We start from the raw sequence: 24,620 nt of genomic DNA on the forward strand, positions 1-24,620 counted from the left end.
TGGCTGTGCAACTAGCTTGCAGCAAAGTGAGTCAACAGTCTAGTGTTCCTCTCTATTCTACTTCAAACAACTTCAGCTACTGGTACTTTCAAAAGCTCTTCAAAAGACTGAGGAGGATGATAACTGCTGATTGTGAGACAGGTTAACGCTGAAAGTTTGGGGAAAAAACCACTGCCTGCTAGGCTCAGCTTCTGAGACATGCAATTTGTTGCAAACTAGTATCAAAGGGTTTTGACCTTGACTAAAGGTATATCGGACAGTGAGGGGAACTTGGAGATTCAACAAATATAATTTTTACATGTATGTAGTGCCTTTCCCTTTCCTTAGGATGTTTCAAAGCACTTAACAGAACCGACTGAGGAAAGAGGGTGTGGAGGAAAAGTGACCTATAACATGGTCGAAAAGACTCCCGAAAAGAGTTTCTGAGAGTTGGGGAAGAATGCGTGAAGGTTCCCAGTAAAGTTACTTGTGAATGTTTAAATGGGAAGACGTACAAATGTAGATAACTTAGTTATAACAATTTTATAGCATAGTCATGGGGTTCCGCAAGTGTCAGGAACCGGTCAGTGCTGAGTTTGCCGATCCAGTGCCTTGGGACGTCCTCCTGACGTGAAAGGCGCTTTACAAATGTAATTTTGTATTGTAGTGTCAGATGGAAACAAAACAGAGGCAGAACCAATCAACCTATGTCATGTGCTCCTAAATTTATGGGTTATGGAACATGATCGGTGTTTCCCAAGTCTGCACTGCAAGTTGGAAGTGATGTCAGCAGTGACCTGATGACCCAGAATCAGTGGCTTTTTTTCTCAAGCACCTCTTGTAACATGGAGTCCAAATATATGCCCCCGAACATCACCTTATAAAGGGGGTTTTCCTGTTTAATATCAAACGGTTGCCTCACTCAACAAAATCCCTGCACATACGCTCGCCATATCATCATAGAGTGTCACTTAAGTCAACATGACTTGTAATGTTATTATGTCTGCTGTGTGATATCGCACATCGAAACCTGCGTATATGGAAATGTTGGCAAGCAGAGCTATGCCTGCTCACAGGATGCCAGCCTGGCTCAGTTGGTAGTATGCTTGCTTCTGAATCAGAAAGTTGTGGGTTCAAGCCACAGGTCGGGGATTTTGAGGTCATAGTGTCACATTCTTCAGTGCATTTGAGCGAGTGTTGTATTGTTGGAGATTTTAAAATCAATGTCGGTTCCAGTAGATGTTCGAGATCCCGTGGCTCTACTTGAAAAGCAGAAGTAGTTTCACTTGGTGTCCTGGCTAACAATCCTTCAAAATTTATTTTTCACCACTGGCTACTCATTTGTCTGTGCAAATTAGTTATTATTATTATTATCATGCACATCTGCCTGCAAAAATAGACAGTATTTATCGCTAATTACTTTTAAGTGTGTTTGCACATTATAGTGCCTATAATCCAATGCTAGTAATTTTCATTTGTTTATTTATCAGGGCCCTACTTATGCATCACACTTCCTGCCACTGAGGCATACAGTGGGAAATAAGAGCTAAATCAAGTGTTTATCTGACTTCCTTTTGCTTCAAGATATTTGTTGTTCACATTCGGTGTTAATTATTCCACTGCATTCTACTTTCCATACAATAGGTAATTTGGCTTCTGTTGAAACAAAGTGCCTCTGGCAACGAAGGCAAACGGGACCTTATAAATCCAAAGACACAGTGTGAATCGTGCTTTGTGAAGCATTCTCTACATTCCATTAATTGTAAAGTGATACTTCAGGGAATGGAAGAAACTATGTAACTATTGTGACTGAATTTTAACATGACAAAAGCGAGTAGAACATCGAATAGATAAACAGATTTTTAACTATTTGTATTTGTCAGTTCTGGTAGAATGTTATCAAAGATATTAGTCTCCTTTCAGTGAAGTTGTGAGGCTGTTTGTTGACAGTTCTGCAAAAGTAAATGGTGTTTACCAATTGTCAAGTACTGCAGAATGCTTCTATTCAAACTCTCTCAATGAATCACATAGCATCAGGTTCTACTTAAATCATAATCTGAGGGAATCAATCCTACAACATGACCAATAAAATCCAAAGATTGCGTTGATGAAAGAGCTCAACTGAATCCACAGAATTAAAGCTACTGCAGTACACAAGCTGGAAGATTGGAAGTAAGAGGGAGAAACTTGGTGTTATGTTCAACTGCAAAATCTTTGCAGTAAATCCTATGAAGCAATGTGAGGCACCCTCCTCCTGACCTGAAAGGTGCTATATCAAATGCAAGGGTTATTATTATTACTTGAAAGCCACCTTTAGTTTGTAATTTGAAAATAGACCCCAAGTTCATCTGTGAAAATTTCATAAGTGATATTTTTCATCTCTATTCAAGATTGTTTGCAAATGCTAATTTGTAACATTCAATCTGTCATTCTATTCAATCTGTCAAGCATTCGCACAACTTATTTATTAGATATTTCTTCAGAAACATATTCCGAATATAGTAATAATAATCCTTCCAGTTAAGATAAATAATAATAATCTTTTCATTTGATATAGCGCTTTTCACGTCTTCTAGACATCTCAAAGCGCTTCACAGAATAGACTGTAAAGTGAATTGACTGTGTATTTGTGGGCGAACACGGCAGCCAATTGTGCACAGCAGTGTCCCACAAATAGTCGTGGATTAAAGTGACCAATTTATTATTATTTTTTCTTGAGGGATTATTATCAGGCGTGTGGAGTAAGCAAACTTGCCCAAGGTTTCACCCTGCCGGGAATCAAACCCAGGTCTCTCGCTTACGAAGCGAGTGCTCTAACCACTGAGCTACAGGATTCCTTATAAGATAGTGCCTCATCATATATCAACATCCACCTGAACAGACAGATGAAACCGCAGTTTAACAACTTAGCCAAAGAAAAGCACCTCTGACAATGAAGTAAACAAAAGGCAAAATACTACAGATGTTGGAAATCTGAAATAAAAGCAAAAGTCACTGGGAACACTCAGCAGGTCAGGCAGCATCTACGGAGAAAGTGAGTTAACATTTCAGGTCGATGACCTTTTGTCTCTGTTTGACATTATAAGCTGTTCCCTTCCAATATCCTCCAGTTCTAATCTAAGGTTGTTGACCTGAAATGTTAACTCACTTTTCTCTCTCCATAGATGCTGCCTGACCTGCTGAGCTTTCCCAGTGACTTCTGTTTTTATTTCTGTCAAAGAAGTTTTCCCTTAGCACTACACTGGGATATCAGTGTATAGTGTAAGCTCAAAGTTATGTTGTAGAGCTTGAACCCGCAACCACTGACTCAAAAGAGGGCTACCAATTGTAACCGATACTTACAACAGCATTGTAAACCGTTTGTATATTGAAAATTTACTCTATTATAATTTTGTCACGCTTCATTGAAATAAGGATTTTATCAGACTGTTCATTTTAGCCTGAGAATTTTTCCATATTGGATCCACAACCAATGTACAGACCACCCAGCTTGACTGTGGTTGACATTCACCATCTGTGTAGTGGCTACAACTCAGACATGTTGTCAGAATGGAACCAAGTGCTAATAGAGTGGTAGTTACTATTAGTGATTAATCAAATTGCAAGGCTCTTCAGTTGGCATTTCTCCTATCTACTTTCTTGAAGTTGGTGAGTGACATGTGCTGAGAAGGTTCCTCGGAGGCAGCTTGCTCAAACTGTCATTGTTGGTGCATGAGCTGGCTACAAACATCAGTGGTTCATTTAGCCATAAGAGGTATCACTATCAAGCCCATTTGCTGCACTCAGCCTACCATTGGATGGTCATCAGGAGCTGAACTTTTCATCTTCCAGACCAGAGAGACCGAAGACAATTGTAGGGCTATTATCACCACTGGGATTAGAGGATAACAAGGAGAGAACTTCGAAGCGCTTTGAGACGTCTAAAAGACATGAAAAGCGCTATATCAAATGCAAGAATGATATTATATAATGTTCCATTTTGCATTCTGCAAAATTTTTGAGCAACATTTCATATCATTTCAGAAAACGTGCTTCAAACCCTTGCAGAGTCATAAAGCTTTTGTGGGTAGGAAGCTTACAGTGAAGGTACAATAGATGAAACTACCCCACAATTTTACAGGTTATAATAATACTCGCATTTGATAGAGCACCTTATCACATTGTTAAAATGTCTCAAAGAGCCTCAAAAGATTTACAGTAAAGTGTAGTGACTGTGGATTCTGTGGCAGGTGCTGTCTGCCTGGTCAGGCAGATGTTAATCATTCCATTGCACTATTTGCAAAGAGAAGGGAGTTTCTCCAGGTGTCCTGGATTACTGCTATGGAACATCACGGAGTGCAAAATTGGCTGCTTCATGTGCCTCAGTGTTTGTACACACACACTTTACAGCAAATCTTATGAAGCACTTAGTGATGTCTTCCCAATGTGGAACGCGCTTTGTCTTTCAAATGCATGAATTATTATTATTATAAGGAAACATTTTCAAGTAAAGCAGTCCACTAAACAAGCTACAATTTGAGAATGGGCACTTCAGCAGCACAAACGATGCCAAACACATAGCTCTGAATTGTAAGTGTACATCATTTTAATTCAGTAATTTCAACTTTTTTTACATCATGGGAAACATTTAATTATTTACAGAAAACTTCAATTGGAATAATCAACTTCCTACCAATGCACAAACTGCTTTGGAATAGCAGATATCCATTCCAAGTTTCTCCAATGATTTGCTCTCCTTTCAGTAACCAGTACTATTTTTAAGTGTGCACTGTAGTTTACAAAGAAATCTCTGGACACACATATGTTAAGGATCCCATTTACATTTAAACAATAAATACAAATGAGGTAATGAAAAGTTAACAGCTTTCAAATAAACAATATAGAATAATCTAACATAATATTACAACATTATATTTGAATCTGAACAACAACAGGTTACTCACTAGCTTTGATGATGGTTTGTCTGAATCGTTTGTGTCTTTATTTTTGATCGACGACCAAATACAAGCGGGTTCATCTCTGGCCACACAAAACAATTCACAGATTTCCTTTCGTTGCATATGAAAAATAATCTTATGCACAGCTAGTGAATTTTACGGGGAGCGTGTGCATTCTGACAGAACAGTTCTACAGATCCGTACTTTCAACAAAAGCAAGGAGTGAAGGGTGACGGTCACATATTGCCTCCTTCAACTAAGGTGGATACGTACAAAGGTGTGTCGGAGAATGGTGCCAATTGTCCAAACCAGTGTTGAGAACAATTGATGGGAAATGCCAACAATGAGACAAAGAGAGCTTCTCTTTTGCTTGCGTTTGATGTTCTCCCAAATTCACAGTAAAGTTTCATCACTAATGAACACCATTGCCGGATTTTCAAATTAACATTTACAATGTGCATAAATAGTGCACAGTACAGAGTGCATTAAATAAGTACTTTTTATCTTATATATGAAGTAAAGTACATATCAGCAGAAAGGAGGCTGAGGAATCATTTTCTGCCCATACTGTACTTCAATTAACTTTTTTATAAAATGACTTTTATATCAAATGTGTGCATCACAGGTTATTGAATCTAGCCACAGATCCCAAATTCTTTAAAATATAATATTGCAGAAAATGAAAGAGCTTAGCACACTGACAAAGGTACATTACATGTGACTGGTAATTTTACTCCAGCAGAACACATTTTGATCAAAAACATGTACAAAACTAACACTGAATAGGAGTTTGATTTCCTGGTGTTGTGAGTCAAAGGGAAATTGATAAGTCTTTAGTAAAAAATAATTTAGACATCCAAAGGAACAGCACAGTTTATCCCCACAGTACTGCTTAGCATCTCAACAAAGAATCGCTGTCCCTTTATCTGGGGATTTCAAAAGCAGGTAGATCTCACTACAGGTGTTGTGACCAAGAATTATAGTGGTTTTTTAAAAGCCACTCATCTGTTACACTGCAGTGGCCCATCTCCAAAGCAATACGCTGATCTTACAACCTTCCTCATTTCACTTCCTATTTTCCTACATCTGTCACCAATTAAAAGGTATAACGGTAGCAGTCCGATAGCAAAAGGAAGGATGTCTAACATCTGCCTTCTGCACATTCTGGAATGCAAAAACTAAAAGCTCTCTTTCCAAGCTATTATTGGTCCTTGTATCTGACCACTTTAGCAGATGAAGATCCACATTATTAAATCGGATACTCATGACTCGGTTTTCAGTGTATATCTAGATGCCTCTGTGTTTAGTGTTTAATGCATTACTGGGTGATCCCTATGCTGGTGAACACAGACGGATCCTTAAGGTGATGCCTTTCAAGGAATGGGATAACGTTCTGTACAAACGAAAGTGGCTTGGACACATGTATGGTATTCTGCTGTCAAAATGCAACTACAAAAGTGTGAGGAGTCAAAAGGTACATACTCCATCCACCCTGAAATCAGCCCTAAATCCTACCATCTATGATTAGGAAGACACGAATTCCCCATAAGATCTTTTAAGCAATACTAAAACTATTGACTTCTATTGCCGTGCACACGACATTAAGTGGGAGTTCACCTGTATTTAAATTTGCCACTATATAGAATTTAGCCACTTAGGTGGATGAGTCGATGATGACCAAACACTGGATAGGAGTTACAAAAGTGCAACAGTATCAGATAGCACAAAGCCATGACTATGGCATGGCGGCGACCAAGTATTTTGCTATGTATCCAAGCATCAATGGTTGATTATACCAAAAGAGTTTCCAATCCTTTTCTTGGGGCTTGTGAAGAATGCCATGCCTGCTGATAATTGTCCAGATTATTTAATGTTCATATGGGTAAAGGGATACACTCTCTCTGGTCGTACCTCTGACAAATCTGTAAGCGTACAATATGTTACAACCAACCAATTTAAAAATCATAAGGTAATACAATCGCTCTCCAGTGTGGCTTATAGTCTGGTCTGTGCTTCTGGGATGTAGATCTCGATGCTATCAGCACTTTCGGTGGCGGAGTTCTGCCTCACAGATGCTGCTCGCTTGGCAGCCATCAGCCTCTTGCGTGCCTCCTGCCTCTGTTTCTCTGTGGCTTCCAGCGATTTCTCCCGTTTGAAAGGAACCTGACCTTTTGGCGGTTTCTTTGGCACTGGAGGCGGAATTCTCTTCTCCTGCAGCGGGAAATACAATAGAACATTCATCATTCACCCGCTGCTCTGTTCTTCAGTCAGAAAATGTGGCAAAAGCCAACCTGAAGCACTCATCATCTCGCAAGATCAGCTCAGAAGTTGCTATGGTACTGAACTCCATTCCTGCTGAGATTTATATGGAAGCATATCAAGTCATAAGTCAAATTACTCAGGTACTATAAAGCGACAATCAACATCCCCAAATTCACTCAGCATTTCTCTATTTCTGCTGGATTGCTGTAAGTACAAACCCACCCCCCAGCTTGGGCTTCCATTCAGCAGTGAAGCACTTTGAGACATATAAATGTAAATTGTTGTTGTGTTCCACTGAGGAATCTTGGCAAGAAATCGCTAGGCCCGAAAGTCCTGAATAATGAACAGAATAAACTTCAGGATATGCGGTTACCAAATGAGTGTTTATCTTTTTTGAACAGAACTATTACAGCTCTGAAGCCTCAGCTATGCAGCACCATGTTTCTTTCCTGTTAATTTGGGCAGCAACTTGGTTTATGTTTCGAGTGTGTGGTTTTGAGGTCTTCTCCTTTTCCTGTTCTGCCGGAGTGCTGAACTGTTACATTCTTAAAAATGCAGAAAATAAAGATTAAATGAATATATATGTATGTATTATATATAGTACTCCCCTATCATTTTGTGGATAACTGCAACACCCAGTGTGGTACAAATCAAAAAGGTCTCAAATTCAAATGCTTTCTGGTGCTAATCCAAGACTGGTTATAACGGGTTATAATTGCCACTGGGTTCCATGACTAAAGAGCATAGGTCTCAGCCAATGTTCCTGTTGTTTAGTTAGCAGCTGATCAGGAAATAATTGTCAATTTTCCCATGTGACATCATGTAACAATGCTACGTTGGACTTTAGCCAGAAAGTTTCGATTTTTTGTTCGCTTGTGTCTGAGTGAGCTTACCTGGTGATGTTTTTCTCTGTGCTATTGCGTCAACCCTTGCATACATTCCACAGTGGAACCCATAAGCACTCGCACAGAGATCCTAGCAGGTAATGGATATAACTGAAAAATTATATATGTTGAGGTAAAGGGGAATAAGTGAGAGAGAGACAAAGCAGTGCTGTCTGATAGTGAGCATCTCAACATCGGTTCCACTCTTCCTGACTTAGGTACAAGTTAACCGTGGTGCAGAAGACATCAATGTATGAGCTCCATCCACACTTACAGTTTCCAACTCCTATTGTATTTACTAGCACAGACTGGTTGGGCCAAACAGCTTGTTCCCATGCCATCTCATTCTATGCTTCTTCTGTGAGGGATATAAATTGCCTCCAGACATTTGCATCCTCAATTTCACTATCCTTATTAGTATAGCAGGGAGAAGCCATCTGTGGCTGGAACTGAAGGAACAGATGGAAATCTTGGTCTTTCAAATGCTTGAACCACGTATTGGGATAAGTGCTTTACATTTTCAAATAGGGACAAGGATGCAAAGGGATGTAAATGTGCAAAAACCAGCAAAGGTAAGTCTGGGGGTCCAAATGTTTACAATGGTATCATTGGATGGGTCAAGGGTTCGGTTATACTTCCACAGTGGAAATCAATTAATGCCTTCTTTGCAGTGGACCAGGAGTAACAGCTGTTCATAGAAGTGGTTTGGTTCCTGACAACCAGACCTTATTTTGGAAGCCCATTAGTCGGAGGCAGAAAATCTGCAAAGCTCTACCTTGGGTTGTAGCTGACAAAGCTCGAATCAATGAATCCACTGACTCACAAACCAAAATGGATTTTCACAAAAGCTGTGGACCCAGTGGAGGAAAACACTAAAAAGGTTTGTCTAGATGGAATGAATTCTCAGCTGAAGACTGGGTCGGTTGATGGTGCTAGGCACATGTCTGCAAGTGAGTCAAAGGATTCAGGCCTGACAGGGACATCCTTGAGAGATACTTGAATATAGATATTGGTGGGAATGTCATTATTCAACGCTGTCATCTAACACTGTATTGGTTTAAGATCTGGGTTTGGGAGGAGATGGAAGCTTGCGTTCTCATTGCGATTGAGGCCATTAGTGGTGAGTATGGATGGTATGTGTGCTCAGATGAACACTGTGTGGACATCTCGTGTGAACCTAGACAGGGAACGTAAGTGCACTGTGGCCCCTTTATGCTGATTTTATGTTACGTTTTGTCCACAAAACATACAGTCAATTCACTTTACAGTATATTCTGTGAAGCGCTTTGAGACGTCTCAAAGATATGACAAGGCGCTATATCAAATGCAAGGATTATTATTATTTTGTACTAAGTTTGAGGCGCTCAATATGTAGAGCCAAACTGGAGACATTTACAAACTCTGGCATTTGTTCTCCACTTCTGAAATTTTCATGTCAGGAGCACATCTCAAAGTGCTTCACAGGATTAAATAAAGTACAGTGACTGTGTATTTTGAATAGCTCAGTGCTGCACTGAATGGAGCCTCTACCCCCCTAAGCCATTGTGGGAACGCATTAAATAGATCAAACAAGTTCATGCGTATTAAATTTATCTCCTCCGTGAAACAGGATATCCCTATTTGTGCAAGTCTACACTTAGCCTTGAGTTTGCTGGCAGCAGAGGACAGATTAATTTCAGACCAGCTGCCACTGAGGTGAGGTGTCTCGGCTTTCCCTCCACATTTGGAAGCCTGTCCTGATGCTCCAATAGTTCAGAATCAGTCAGGATTCATGGAGAATAAATGTGATGTACCACAAAAACCTGTAAGGTAATGTCATTACAAGACGTAACCTAATACATGCAACCTAATACATCATTCCTTATGAATGTAGGGTGTTTTCCTTGTCAAATTTCTCTTCCCTGACAGTATTTTGACTCCCATTTGTTTCTTTTCCTAGGGGATAGTTCCACATGCAACGGTCTGGCACCTCAAACATGGGTACTATTTATGGGAGCCTAGACAGTGAGTGCTGACAGGCTGCTTGACCACAGACCAGCGTGCAGACAAGCTTGATCCTGTTTTCACCTGGCCCATTCCAGACACTACAATACATTCTGCTGCACTTTCCAGTAGGAGACACGGATCAAGAGTGGGAAGCCAAGCTGATCAAAAACCTCCCTAGCCCAAGGGGGAAAGAGGTGGAGATTGGAGTCAAGAATGCTCTCAATTTCCCAATGCAATCTGGCAGATTCACCTCGGGGTGGTGGTGGGGGTGGGGTATGGTGGGGGGGAAGGTCATGCTCCTAAATTCTACAGAAAACCTGACTTTCTAGTCTGTCGTAATACTCGTGGTGATGTTCGGAGATCATTACTGTGTCACAGACTTGTACATGCAAATAGAGCATGAACACTGAACTCACGATCCACACTTTTTTGCCTATATTATGCTGTGAAGTGCGTTAGGCTTGTTCACAATATAGGGGTGCATTTGCTTGTGAAGGTACAACTGCCATTGGCAGCATTGCTGCTAGTTCCAGCGGGACTGGTAGCCATTGGCTGGGCTGGACTAAGAGCCAGACTTGTATGCAGCAGAGATCTGAATCTCTCCACCTACTCTTAGCCTCTAATTCCATTCACCTACAAAATAACAATGACAATAAATAAATCCATTAACAAATCCTGTAAATCTTAAAATTTTCGATTGCCCAAAATCACGCAAATTACAGTTCTTTATAAGAACCATGAGAAAAAAAGATATCGCATTAGGACTGACTGTGTTAAAGTTCCACAATTCTGTGTGGCCTTAAATTTTAAAGCAAAATGGACCACTGTGATGTAGTTTCTGCACTTATGACCTACAATGTCCTGTCCTGGAGACTGAGAAGGAATTGCAGCCTGAAGATAAGAGTAATTGAAAAATGTTTGAAAGAAGTGGGCATGCCTGAACCTGCACATGCGCAACCATTTCTTTGCTTCCGGTAATTCAATGAATTGTCTAGTAGGATAAATGGGCAAAATTCCGCAGAACTGATACAGCTGAGAGTGCTTTAAGTGGTTTTCAATATAAATGTGACATTTATGCAAATTCGCTGTGACCGACACAGGAATGCAATGAAAATGATTGTGGACTGTCCCGGTATAAATCTTGAAGCGCTTGACTGATAAGTTAACTCACCCAAGTAAGAATACTTTATAGGTGAGGCAAAGCCATGATTTGTTAGTAGTCTATCTCAATGCAGTGGACAACACATTAAAGTCTGCAGACATCCTTAACCCACTCATACCCTGGTGTGAACATCTCTACCTGGGCTCTCTCACAATCTGAGAACAAAAGGCCAATTGCTGTTCTCCCACCACTTTCCCTCACCAGCTAATTCATCATTTGTCTCGTTCAAGCCAGTGACTTCCTGATCTGAATGGCTCTGTATCTACCCAGTAAGCCACTGAATGTTCTGTATGGGTACCCTATAAAAATGTGTGTTGCTTCGGAAAAAGTTAGCATGGAGGGTGGGAATGTGCAATTTGTTCAACAGAAATATATACTGCGCACAGTAAAACAATAACTAACTTCAAATAACAGAATGCCTGTTAGAATTGTTACACAAACCAGAGCTTTTAAGCTATAACGGGGTTTGGTAGTGCAGTGTAACCCCACTAGAACATGGCCATCTGAGTCCAATCTCTCATGCTCCACGTTGTTGTAAAGGATAGGTAAATGGCCAACTTCTGGCTCATCAGATCACTGTCGATGTCACTTCCTGAACATACACGCAAAGCGCAGGAAGTGCCATTCGTCAGTGGGCCATGTACACACCTGTCAGTGAACATAGGAAATTATGTCGACCATTTTTTTAATGTGGGAAGTAGGCTGGTCTGCACACTAAAGCTAACCCTGGTTCACAGGGCACCTGGATTAATAAGTGAAACAGAGATTCAACAAGATAAATTCTAACAAGTTTCTACTTTATTTGGGGGGGAAATATGCCATATGTGATAATTTCACAAAGGCAGAATAAGAGGTCGTTATTGTCCCGTGTGTAACCAACAGGTCAAGTGCACTGGCTTCTCTAGGACTGAAAACTAAAAATAGCTTTCAAAGAAAAATATTCAAAGTTAAAAAGCTATCTTAGTGACAAGGATTCAAAAATCTAAATATTTAAAAATCCCATAATGCACTGATTTTGTTCTGAAGAGGCTGAGGGGGAAAACATTTGTCAGAAGTTTGGGGTTGGGCGAGGATGCTATGGGTGTCAGCCCTAAACCTGTTGCTACTGACATGTCAAAAATAATTGCATAAATCTGGAACCAGTTATAGTGCGTGGCTTGGGTCCACAATATCATACCCCATGATATAATGGGTTGTATTGTATTATGGTGCGGTCACCAGTGAGTGCTTTGCTGACATGACCGAACGTTAGTACATGCAGCTCACTGAAAGCGGAAGTGTACTGCACTTTCAATATTCTGTGGATTCGCAGTGTGCCCATGTTATAAAAGGACCCATGATCGTTCGCCCACAAAATATACAGTCACTACACTTGACACTATATTCTGTGAAGCGCTTTGAGACGTCTCGAAGATGTGATAGGGGCCTATATCAAATGCAAGGATCATTATTATATACTGAAACATGGCAAACTGTTGGACTGTATTGTATCCGTGTGATGATTGTCATATCACATTCTACATATCTTCCCCTTATTGCAGATTATACAAGTGATGAATTTTGCTAGGGAAGCTGGAAGATTTTGTTTGCCTATAAAAATAGCCACTACACTTGCCAGCAATTACCATGAAACAGTAGGTTTCAATGCTGTAAGGTACTGTAAAACTGTGTGTTCTGTCTGCCTTTTTATATTGTGTACCTTCTTTTCAGGAAGTTCAACTTGCTTCCAGTTGTTTGCCTTCAGTTGGTGCAGCTCATCAAATTTCATACTGACATTTTCAATCGATAACTGCAGCATATCCCAAAACCCCGCCAAGTCCTGGGAGGTCAGCCGAGGGCAGGAATTTGGAATCTGTGCACAGAGAGAAAAAACTTGGACATGTAAACTTGGCCCACGGAATTAATGTTTAGAAAAATCACACACTACACACCAACACACCTTGGTTATGTTTGGGATCTAATAGAGTAACATATTTGGATTTGCTGTACTTGTCCCAATGCATTCAGTAGAGGAGCTGTACAAAAGCTGGTGAGAGTAAACTATTCAGATCTGTGGCTGCCTGTGGGGCTGATTACTGTTATGGTTACGTTCACTTGGCCACAGACTGTGTTGGAATGCGGAGTAATGTAATATTCACGTACCATGTTTTCTTCACACAGTCCACTGAACTGCTGGAACTTCTGGGACATTAAGAGCTGAGCACTTCCGATTGCACTTCGGATTTTCCCCAGGACTAAGGTAAAACAATGGAAAGAGGAAGTGGTGTTCAGTCAACTTAAACTGAAGGTGCATGGCATAAAGTAACATTTTAACTCAGTACGTTTATGGGTCAGTGATACATAAAAAGGAGCCTTCAGAGTGGTATTAATGAAAAGTGATTAAATGCTGTGGATATTAAAGAGCATTGGAACAGCATCATGATTACCATATTTTATTATTGCTGTCATTATTTGTATTTTTCTATTAGAGAAACTTACAGACACCCAGGCTGCGCTGTCAGCTTGGCTCAGTTGATAGCACACTTGCTGCTGAATTGAAAATGTTGTTGGGACTTTGAACTAACAGTCTAGGCTAACGCACCCATACAATGCTGGGGTCTTCTTGGAACTGAACTGGCCCTAAGGTGACCCGCGTGGCAATGGAATGTTGGAATCAAGCCAGTCCTCTCTGGTGGCCTCTCTGGTGGTCTCGGTAGTCTGGTTCCTGAGCCAGGTGGGTCCGCAGTATTCCAGTAAACTGCTGATGCCAGCCCAGCCAGCCTGATTCATCAGCAGGACCTGGAAGGGCAAACCCTGGGGGCAGGGAGTTAGGTAAGTTAGATAAATCAGCCCCAAGGCACTGGGGGCAGGGAGTTTAGTTACCTGATTACCGGCATTAGGTAAGCAGGATGCATCCTTCCAAGGAGAGAGCGCACATTCCATTCTGTCTCTGGGATTTCCATGTATAGGTGGGATGCATGGAAATCTCAGCTTGGTTTGAATGCTTTGAAGCATAGTGATGGGTTTCCGCGTGTGCCAGACACCCGACCAAAACCAAATACTGGGGAAGTGCTGCATTGTTGAAGGTGCCATTCTTCAGATCAGGTCCTGTCTGGCTGTTCGGGTGCATATTAATGATCCCTTGGCACTATTCAAAAAGAGAATTTAGTTTTTCCTTGTGTCTTGGTCAACCCCAGATAAAACTGGCTGTTTGTGGGCATTGCTGTGCACAAGTTGGCAGTTCCGTTCGTCTACAAAAATACACAGACATTACACTTTACAATATATCCTGTGAAGCACTTTGGAACATCTTCCTGTTGTGAAAGATGCTATGTCAAATGTAAGGATTATTATTATTATATTACAATATCATTACTACACTGAAGCCTACATAGCTATACTGAGCTTTGCTTCGTCATCAGTAAGAACGGATTTTGGGGCATATGGGCTGGATATACTGACTGGATTTCAATATTTCTCTTTTATTTCACATCGTCTCAAAAAACCCCATTCCACAATGCACCAGGCATGACCTTGTTCATTATGCTTTCTATATTTCCAAACTCACAACTGGTTTGCAGTAATTTGTTTTTGCTCTGACCAGTTTGAGAAGAAACCTAACAGGTTGTTCTGTATCACTTTGAGAACTGGATTTGGATTTGAACAATTTACAAGCTGTTCTGGTTCCAAAGGTGCAGAGTAACTGTGACTTATAGCCCAACAGCAGCAGAAAAGGTCACGTGTTGCTCGCCAGAAGATGTGTCTTGTACCTCAGTTAAATCTCCTCTGCGCTGCTCTTCAATCGCTAGCTATCTTGAGGAAAAGGTTAACTTCTTTGGCTCACTTTTCTCCTCTAAATTGAGCCTTGGTTAGGAAATCTCCTTCTAATGCTCTGTTCTGCTGCACCTCTAAGATTGTAATTTTGTCACAGTAAAAAGGTCAAACATCATATAAATCAGCAAGAAGCATGAAAGGTTATGGATATTGTTTTGAGGTAATCAACCTACTCTGGTTTTGCTATATCTTTGTATAAAGACAACAAGCATTCAAAGTCTACCAATAGCCATCTGACCTAAACACTGCTTTGACTGATCACCACTATAACGTTGGAACCACTTTGTTTGGCCATCCAAAAAAGTAAACAGTACAGGAATAGTTCTGTTACACATGAATGCTTTACTGTTTAGAAAATAATTTGTTTTACTTTCAAATCCATTCATATTAATGTGCTTTTTGCACATTCTAATTTCTCACCCCTTCTCCTGAAAGCTGAGACTATGGCCTGAGAATAAGGCAGCGTTTTACAACCTTGCCCCAAGTACCATTCTACATGTGTAAGCCCAGATGGTGAGTCTCAATTGACTTTTGACATGTTGGGCATCACAGCTGCGCCAGTTCACCTGACAACCAACCATGTATACTTTCCGGCAGGGGAAATCTAGATCAGATAAATGATCCTTTGCCCTGAGTTAACCTGAAATTATCTCATGCTTATTTAACTTAAACACCAAATAATTCTTTGCCATGTAATACATGAATGAAATTTGAATTGAAATTTAAAAAAAAGAGACCATTTCTAGAAATTTCCATTCATTACATCACTAATTGACAAAATTCCAATAACAAAATGACAGCGAATGTTAAGGAAAAATTTAGAAAATGTTACTCTACCTCAACTCAAATCCCGCCCCATAACCTCTGTTGGAAGATTAATAATAAAAACCCTTGCATTTGATATAGTGCCTTATCACATCATTGAAATGACTCAAAGAGCTTCGCAGGATTTATTGTGGAGTGAAATTTTGGAGGCATCAACAAAAAATTACACTTGTATAGCTCCCTTGCCATCGGAAAGACATCCCAGGGTGCTGGATTTATGCACAGGAATGTCTCACAGCCATGAACTGAAATGACCAATTTTATCAGTAGAATTGCAGGCGCAGATGCCAAGAGGGAGAAACTCCCTTCTCTCTTTTTGAATAATATCATGGAATATTTAATGTCCACCTGAACAGGCACAGGAGGTCATCTGACTCGGAGGTTAGAGAGTCCTATCAAACTGATTCAGGCTGACATCTAACTATAAGAGGGATGCAATACCTCAGTAAGTCTTAACAACAACAAATTACATCAAGAGGACGTTCCAAGGTGCTGGGACAACCTAAACAGTTACACATTCAGCCTAATCACTTCAAAATTGTTTTAGTAAATACCTACAAAAAGGAAAAGGTTTGGTTATGAAAAGCATTTGTTATGGCTGCTGGTATTATCTGACTTTTTTTAACTAAAGTTTATGGGGTGATGTGTATGTTTGACCCACTAAATCCAAGCCTGCAGCTGGAGAGAAACTGCGAAAGATTCTCCAAGCATTACTTATATGGTTAAATCAGGAAGCAGCTCTTGAAATGAACCAGACAACCCATTCAAGTTCAAGATTCCTTCTCTGTTTATGTCTTATTGAACAGCCTACACTAGCATGGGTCTTGTCCTGAGAAATGGTTTCCATCAGATTAAAGGCAGAGTTTCAAAACAAATAGGAGGAAATTCTACCTTGGTCTAGATTCATTCCAGTCATGCAACATTTCAGAGGCATGCAGAATTTGGCAAATTCTTCAAATAAATTTTACTGCAAAGCGAAATTACTGTGTATTGTGTGGGTAAATACAGCAGCCAATTTGTGCGTAGGAATGTCCCACAAACAGTCCATGAAGTGAAATGACAAATTTATCAGGAGGATTGTTGGATGAAACTGAGTTGCCAAAAATTTGGATGCTCTGAAACAGTGTTTTCTACATAAATAAGAGTCTACACCAGATGAAATGTCACCCCCAATGTGTTTTAGTAAAGTGCAATCCACGTGATAAATATTTTTTGAGTACTTTTATTTAAGAAGCAACAAATCTTTAAAAGTTTGCATAAAACCAACCAAGAGTTAATAATGCAAACCTCCATTTATAAAGCAGCAAAGACAGATTTGTTTGTGAGATCAGATGCAAACGTGTTGTTAGGAATAGAAGGTATCAAACATCACCAAGGAAGACAAAAAACTCTGCAAAAGGTAAAGAAAATAAACTATGAATGCCACGATAATGTTTTCTCACAAATATTATTCAGCTGTAGGCTGATTATCTCACTGCTGCATAATGAATGTCTTTTTGTTGCTGCACACATAAGCAGTCTGTTTGTGATGGTACAATCAGGGATGCACTGCTTTCTATATCAACATTAATGTTGTTGCCGTTTGTGAATGATAACCTCGGGAGCAGAACTGGAAAAAATGTTAGTGAAAAATTTGTAATATTATCCAAGTGGGAACAAGGTGCCTTGCACTCAGATCTCAAATTGTACGGCAGCCTAACTGACTGGGAAATACCCCGAGGTCATAACGCAACCACAGAAGCTCAGGCAGCAGAGCTAATGGGATATTCAGCAGTGTATCAGGTACTTTTCTCAGCCACCCACCACCCACAAGGTGCTCCAAATCACATACTGTACTGACAGCCACACCTTTTGGTGAATCATCTTCTCCACAGTGTGGAAATAGAAGGTTTGCAGCCAGACATTAAAGCAGCAATTGTAATACTTACAAAATACTTTCTGTGGTACTATTCATGGCTGCATCACTAACAACCACAACAACAACAACAAGATTACATTTGTATAGCGCCTTGCATGTCAGGAGGATGTCCCAAGGCGCTGGACAGAGTACAGCATTTCAGACCCGAGCTGGGGTTGGTGGGGAAGGGAGGGGAGGGGAAGGGGGTTGGCCGATCGCATGGTCGAAGAGAAGGGTCGTGAGGCGGGACTTGAAGGAGGCTAAGGAGGGGGCGAGGCGGAGTGCTGGGGGATGGAATTCCAGAGGTTGGGGACAGAGTGACTGAAGGCTCTCCCGCCAAAGGTGGGGCAGGTGGGTTGGCGGACATGGAGCAGGCCAGAGCCGGCTGAGTGGAGGGAACGGGAGGTTTGGTAGGGGTTTATTTAGGAGGTTGCAGAGGTAGGGTGGGGCGAGGCCATGGAGGGCTTTGTATGTGAGGACCAGGATCTTGAACTGGATCCTCTGAAGGATAGGGAGCCAATGGAGTCAGGCGAGAGTGGAGGAGATGGGGTCACAGAGTTTGGTGCGGGAGAGGACATGGGGTGCAGAGTTCTGGATTATGGAGGAAGGAGTTGGGAAGGCCGACAAACAGGATATTTGCATAGTCGAGCCTGGAGGTGATGAAGGCATGAACAAGAGTTTCAACGGTGAGGTAGTGGCGGAGTTGGGCGATGTTACGTAGGTGAGGGAAGCCAGAGCGGGTAATGGCTTGAATGTGGGGAGAAAAGACAGTTGAGGGCTAGAAAAGACTAAGTTAGATGGATGCACTCTTGTGTCCAGTGCTTGGAACGACAAAGACAGCTTGAATTTATATAGCATCCCTTGCGTTGGATAACTTTGGGGAGTGCTTCACAAAGATGGGGTTGGATGCTAATCAAAGAAGGGGGGAGGGAGAGATGACCAGCTAAGCAGATATACAACAAATGAGCAAATAGACAGCTGAGCAGATACACAGCTGAGTAGATAGTTATATAACAACCTGCTGTATTGCAGACCAGATAGAAACCAGCAAAGAATCTGTTTTTTCTTAATGTCGAAACTGAAGCATATTATTGATGAGGATGAGCAGTGGGACCTTTATTCTGCCACTGTTTGTGCTTCACCTAAGATAGGAGTTCTAAAGGCGAATCTGAGTGCCCAAAATGGGAAAGTAATAATAATAATAATCCTTGCATTTGATATAGCACTTTTCACGTCTTCTTGACGTCTCAAAGCGCTTCACAGAATATGCTGTAAAGTGCTGTAAAAGACTGTATATTTATGTGCAAAAGTCCCATTGACTCCCTTGTTCACAGCATATTTCACGATGTACCTCTTTGTCCAAGCTTCAGTCATCTTTCCCCTCAAACCCCTCTTGGATCCCACCCCCATCTCGGGTACCTATCCAGTATTGCGAATCGAATTGGGGTCAGTTTGCCTAAGTGAAAGGTGCTACATGAATGAAAATTATATTGTACGTCTTTTGTTTCCCTTCAGATTTTACAAGCGTAAGATTCACTAAAAGTAGTGTATCCTCAGTGGATACAATAGCAAGGATTTTATTTTAGCTGAAATTCATAAAATAATCATTTTAAGGTTACCTTGCCATTAAAATTGTTGAAAATAAAACTGAGCAATTTGGAAACATAGGTATTGCATCACTGATACATGCCATTCAAACCATCAAGGCTAAGGTGATGCTGTGTGCGTTCATTTCAATTCATTGCTTTGGCTGAGCTATGGTTACATTGCCTTTACTGGAGTCATGCACAGCAAATGTGGGTGTGTCAAAATGCAGCTATGTCTCAATCCATCTTTATTCCTCTATAATACTAAAAATAAAATAGATTTGTTCATTAGGTTAAAAATATGGCAACTCTATACATATTGTGAGAATTATTTGAAAAGAATATGAAGGTATAATCCCTGATTAAAACCCCACTTGCATTTGTAAGCTACTGCACTGTTCCAAAGTAAGAGATACAATTACCATGTGGCTAAGAACAGAAGATAAAGTAGCAATGGGAGGATGGGGTGCGGGGGGGGGGGGGTAAATTCTAAAAAGAAACGCTATGGCATATGCATATATATCATGCTGCATGAAGCTTTTAAAAAAAACAATATCACAAGAGAAATGCAGTTCAGAATATATAGCAGAAGCCATCTGCCAGATTTCCTCTCAGGCAGCAATGTTTTTAGAAGCGTAAGATTTTAAAATGTGAAATGGCAAAGACCCCTGTAAGGGGTAGAGGCAGCTGTTTCAAACAAGGCCTCATTGATTCAGAGCATCTGATATCATCTTACCTCTGCAGTCCCGCAAAAAGATTTTATCAGCTGTTGAAGAAAGCATTTTAAAAGGTTCTTTTTCATAAAGCTTTATATTTCCCAAATCCCTATAATAGATTAGTGGCCTCATAAGGGATTATGAAAGCAGTTTACATCACTTGTCTGGCCTTTAGCCTTCTGTAATAATGGTGTTGAAAACTACATTCTATGGTAAGATGTAGGACAGAGTAACCTGAACTAATCTGTCTCCCATAACAGCTATTTGACATTAGAATTGGGAGGAGGGGCAAAGTGGACGGGGAGTCCTGGGAGGGAAGAGGGAGTTCTTTCATAGGAGAGCAAGATGGGTGTCAGCCTGGCTCAGTCAATAGCATTCTCACCTCTGAGCCAGAAGGTTGTTGGTTCAAGCCCCACATGAAGAGTTGGAACTCATATAGTTCAAGATGACAATCCAATGTAGTGCTGGAGGTGTTCTGCTTTGCAGTCACTTCTGGGAAAGGTTTTTGGTAACTCCTACCAATGTTATTCCCTACCAACCTGCCCGCTCCCTCCGTTCATCGGGCTCTGGCCTGCTCCATGTCTCCCGCCCGACCCACCCTACCATCAGTGACCGGGCTTTCAGACTTTCTGCCCCCACACTCTGGAACTCCATCCCCCGGTCCCTTCGCCTCGCTTCCTCCCTTGCTTCCTTCAAGGCCGGTCTCAAGACCCCTCTCTTCGACCGTGCCTTTGGTCTCCCTCCCACCTCTCTGCCTTCCCTCACCCCTACACCACCCCTCCCATGCTCGGGCCCCGACACCTGACTGTTCAGTGCTTTGGGACGTCCTCCCGACGTGAAAAGCGCTCTATAAATGTAATTTTGTTGTTGTTGTTGTTGTTGTAATAAAATCTCCACCAGAGCAAAAAATAGAAACTAAGTGTAAAAGCTCAGCTTTAGCTGAAGTTTTGTCAGTCAGAATTATCCAACTCATGTTAAGATAAAGGGAAATCCTATGAGTATTGACGTCACTTTACACGTAAGCAGAGTCAGGGGTCCATTTAATAAACCAACTCCAGTGTGCGTGGAATTTGCACTCACTGGGAGAAGGTTTTATCGGTTAACCTGGCTCAGTTGGTAGCAGTCTCGCCTTTGAGTCAGAACTACATTAAGCATTATATTGAGATTCTGATCTTATACTGATTTTTATACTCCAGTGTAACGCTGGGGACTACATAATTCTCATAGGTGTTATCTGAGGTCCAGTCTGCTTGTTCAGGTAGGTGTGAAAGATCCTATGGCACTATTCAATAAGAGAAAGGAAGTTTCTGCAGGTGTCCTTGTCAACAATCCTCCAAATAAAAAGAATGATGATTCACTACTTGGCTGTTTGTAGGACATTGCTGTGTGTAAATTAGCTGCAGCATTTGCTGACAAATCCACAATCGCGCTTTGAGGCATTTCAATATAATAATGCTCATTATCAAATGAAAGGATTAAAATATAAAACTACACGGATTGTGCTTTTTCGCAACCCAGTGAATTTCAATTACTAAACATCATCAAAAGCATTCTGTAGGAGATGCATTAAAAAAAACTTTGGCAAATTTAGATATTTCCCCACGATTATATCGAATAAATATACTGACATTATACGTAGGCAAACGAAAACAGCACAAGAAGGATGCTGTTTTTAGCAACACATGCTGGATTCTCAAACACTTATTTTACACGGGTGACCATAATTTGCTTTAAAGTTATTTAATAAAAGTCTATGGCCACTTACTTTCTTCAGGAAGCTCATTGTCTTGTTCTTCTCTTTCCATCTGTTGGCACCATGCATCCATCCGCTGCTTCTCAGCCTGAAGCAGCTTCATGAACCACCGTCCGTCCCTTTGACATATTGACCTCTGGCCTGCTTCCACTTCAGCAACAGACACTGAGTCGATCCAAGGCTCGGGAGGCGGAAGAAAGGAAGGATCAAATTCTGGGGCAAAGTCAACGTCCTGTGCACAGGCCTGGAGCTGGCACGCCTCAGCCCCCTGAATGGCAGCTGTGGATGTACTTGCATCTTTAGAGTGTTGCCTCAGCATTGGATTCACGACCACTTCCTGGGGTTCATGCAAGTCTTCTACCTTCTTCTGAGCATCCAGGTCTGCCTGGACTGCTGCCGCCACACTGTTTGACCGAGTAAACTTACGAAAGCTAAGGCAGAAAAAAATATAGCAATGAAGAAACAAAGATCCAAAGAGAGACTTTTAATAACATGCTCAAAATTCATTAACTGTAAAATCATATTGGCTAACTGACTGCCAAGAAAACCATATCAGAGCCTCTGGATGACTCATATCGCCTGGTGTTGTACTGAACCTTGCAGAAAGGCAAGGTCCCAGGTCTGATTCCTAGCTTGTGGCTAAGAAGGAAGGAGGGAAAAAACAAGCTAGTCAGTCTCAATTGCTCTATTGATAAGGTTAATGCTCATTTGTGAAACTGAGCCACATAGGTTCAGAAGCTTTCATTTGATCATTAGTCAGTGCTGATTTCACTCATCTCACTCATCTCATAGGATCATAGAATTATATCGCATAGAAGGTGGCTATTCGACCATCGTGTCTGTGTTGGCTATTTGAAAAAAGCTACCACATCAATTCCACTCCCCTACTCTTTCCCCATAGCCCTGCAAACTTGTCGTCCCCAAATAATTATCTACATCTCTCTTAAAAGTTGTTATCGAATCGACTTCCACCACTCTTTCAGGCAATGCATTCCAGATCCAAACAATGCGGTATGTGAAAAAATGTCTCCTCATCTCCTCTCTGTTTCCTTTAACAACTATTTTAAATTGGTGTCCTAACCCACCCATCAGTAGAAATAGTTTCTCCTTGTTCACCCTATCGGATGGCCTCATAATTTTGAAAAATTCTATTAAATCTCCTCTTAATGTTCTATGCTCCAAGGAGAATAACCCTAGCTTCTCTAGCCTCTCCTCATAACTGAATTCCCTCATTCCTGGTACCATTCTGGTAAATCTCCTTTGCACCCTCTCCAATGCGTTGACATCCTTCCCAAAATGTGGTGGCCGGAACTAAACACAGTATTCTAGCTGAGGCCTAACCAGTGTTTTATAAAGGTTCATCATAACTTCCTTACTTTTGCATTTTATGCCCCTATTTATAAAGCCTAGTATCCTGTATGCTTTTTTAGCAGCTTTATCTGTCTGTCCTGCCACCTTCAAAGATTTACTTATATGAACCCCCGGGTCTCTCTGTTCTTTCACCCACTTTAAGATTGTACCATCAGCTTATATTGCTTCTCCTCATTCTTCTGACCAAAATGCATCACTTCACATGGAGTCCTGCAGCTCAGTAGTTAGAGCGCTCGCTTTGCAAGTGAGAGACCTGAGTTCAATTCCAGGCAGGTCAGGGCGAAACCTTGGCCAAGTTTCCTTATTCCACACGCCTAATAATAATCCCTCCAAAACAAGACAACAATAAATTGGTCATTTTCAATCTACGACTGTTTGTGGGACATTGCTGTGCGCAATTGGCTGCCGCGTTCCCGGGTTTATCCTTTTGCCACATTTTGTACACAGGAGTAACATTTGCACCCTCCAGTCTTCTGGCACCCTTCTGGTTGGTATCCAAGGAGGATTGAAAGATTGTAGCCACAGCCTCCGCTATTTCCACCCTTACTTCCCTCAGTAACCTAGGATGCATCCCGTCTGGGCCGGGTGACTTATCTACTTTGAACATCGTCAATCTTTTTAGTACCTCCTCTCAGCCTATTCTTATCCTATCCAATTTCTCTACCCTCTCCTCCGATACTGAGGCATTGGCTACATCCTCCTCTTTTGTGAAGACAGATGCAAAGTACTCATTCAATACGTCAGCCATGCCCTCTGCCTCCAAAAGGAGATTTCCTCTTTGGTCCCTAATTGGACCCACCCTACATATGACTAACCTTTTATTCTTTATATGCATATAAAATACCTTATAAAATACCCTTTTATGTTACTCGCTAATCTTTTCTCATACAATCTCTTTGCCCCTCTTATTTCCTTTATCAATTCTCCTCTGAACTTTCTATTTTCTATTTGATTATCTTCTATATTTTGGACCTGAATGTTACAACTGATCTCAGCAAATCTGAGTTCGGAGATGGAAAAAAAATCAAGTTTGTGGAGTCCTGTAGCTCAGTGGTTAGAGCACTCGCTTTGCAAGCGAAAGACCTGAGTTCAATTCCAGGCAGGGCGAAACCTTGGGCAAGTTTCCTTACTCCACACGCCTAATAATAATCCCTCAAAAAAAACAATAATAAATTGGTCATTTTCAATCTACGACTGTTTGTGGGACATTGCTGTGCGCAATTGGCTGCCGCGTTCGCCCACAAATATACAGTCAATTCACTTTACAGTGTGTTCTGTGAAGCGCTTTGGGACGTCCTCCCGACGTGAAAAGCACTATATCAAATGCAAGGATTAAGTTGACTTCCTGGTCAAATTCAAGCAGGTACCACAACAACAACAAAATTACATTTGCATAGCGGCTTTCATGTTGGGAGGATGTCCCAAGGTGCTGGACAATCAGTTATTCGG

At 41.2% G+C, this 24,620-nt stretch overlaps 1 protein-coding gene and 1 non-coding gene across 2 annotated transcripts in view; both read right to left on the reverse strand.

Annotated features, from left to right (window-relative positions):
* Positions 1 to 2,742: 2,742 nt before the first annotated feature.
* On the reverse strand, positions 2,743 to 2,814 carry trnat-cgu. Its single transcript has one exon. It is a non-coding gene; the product is annotated as a tRNA-Thr (tRNA).
* A 3,861-nt stretch (positions 2,815 to 6,675) lies between these two features.
* The window catches only part of dlgap1a (discs, large (Drosophila) homolog-associated protein 1a), a 90,305-nt gene continuing 72,360 nt past the window's right edge, over positions 6,676 to 24,620 (reverse strand). Inside the window, exons 7-10 of the mRNA XM_007900948.2 lie at positions 21,813 to 22,231; positions 13,353 to 13,444; positions 12,910 to 13,062; positions 6,676 to 7,127 (exon numbers count right to left, since the gene is read on the reverse strand). Coding sequence (XP_007899139.1) covers positions 6,912 to 7,127; positions 12,910 to 13,062; positions 13,353 to 13,444; positions 21,813 to 22,231 — 880 coding nt within the window. The 3' untranslated portion in view covers positions 6,676 to 6,911. The remainder of the gene's footprint in view (positions 7,128 to 12,909; positions 13,063 to 13,352; positions 13,445 to 21,812; positions 22,232 to 24,620) is intronic.

Source organism: Callorhinchus milii, unplaced genomic scaffold (genome assembly GCF_018977255.1).
Source record: "Callorhinchus milii isolate IMCB2004 unplaced genomic scaffold, IMCB_Cmil_1.0 Scaffold2, whole genome shotgun sequence".
NCBI classification, from domain to species: Eukaryota; Metazoa; Chordata; class Chondrichthyes; order Chimaeriformes; family Callorhinchidae; genus Callorhinchus; species Callorhinchus milii.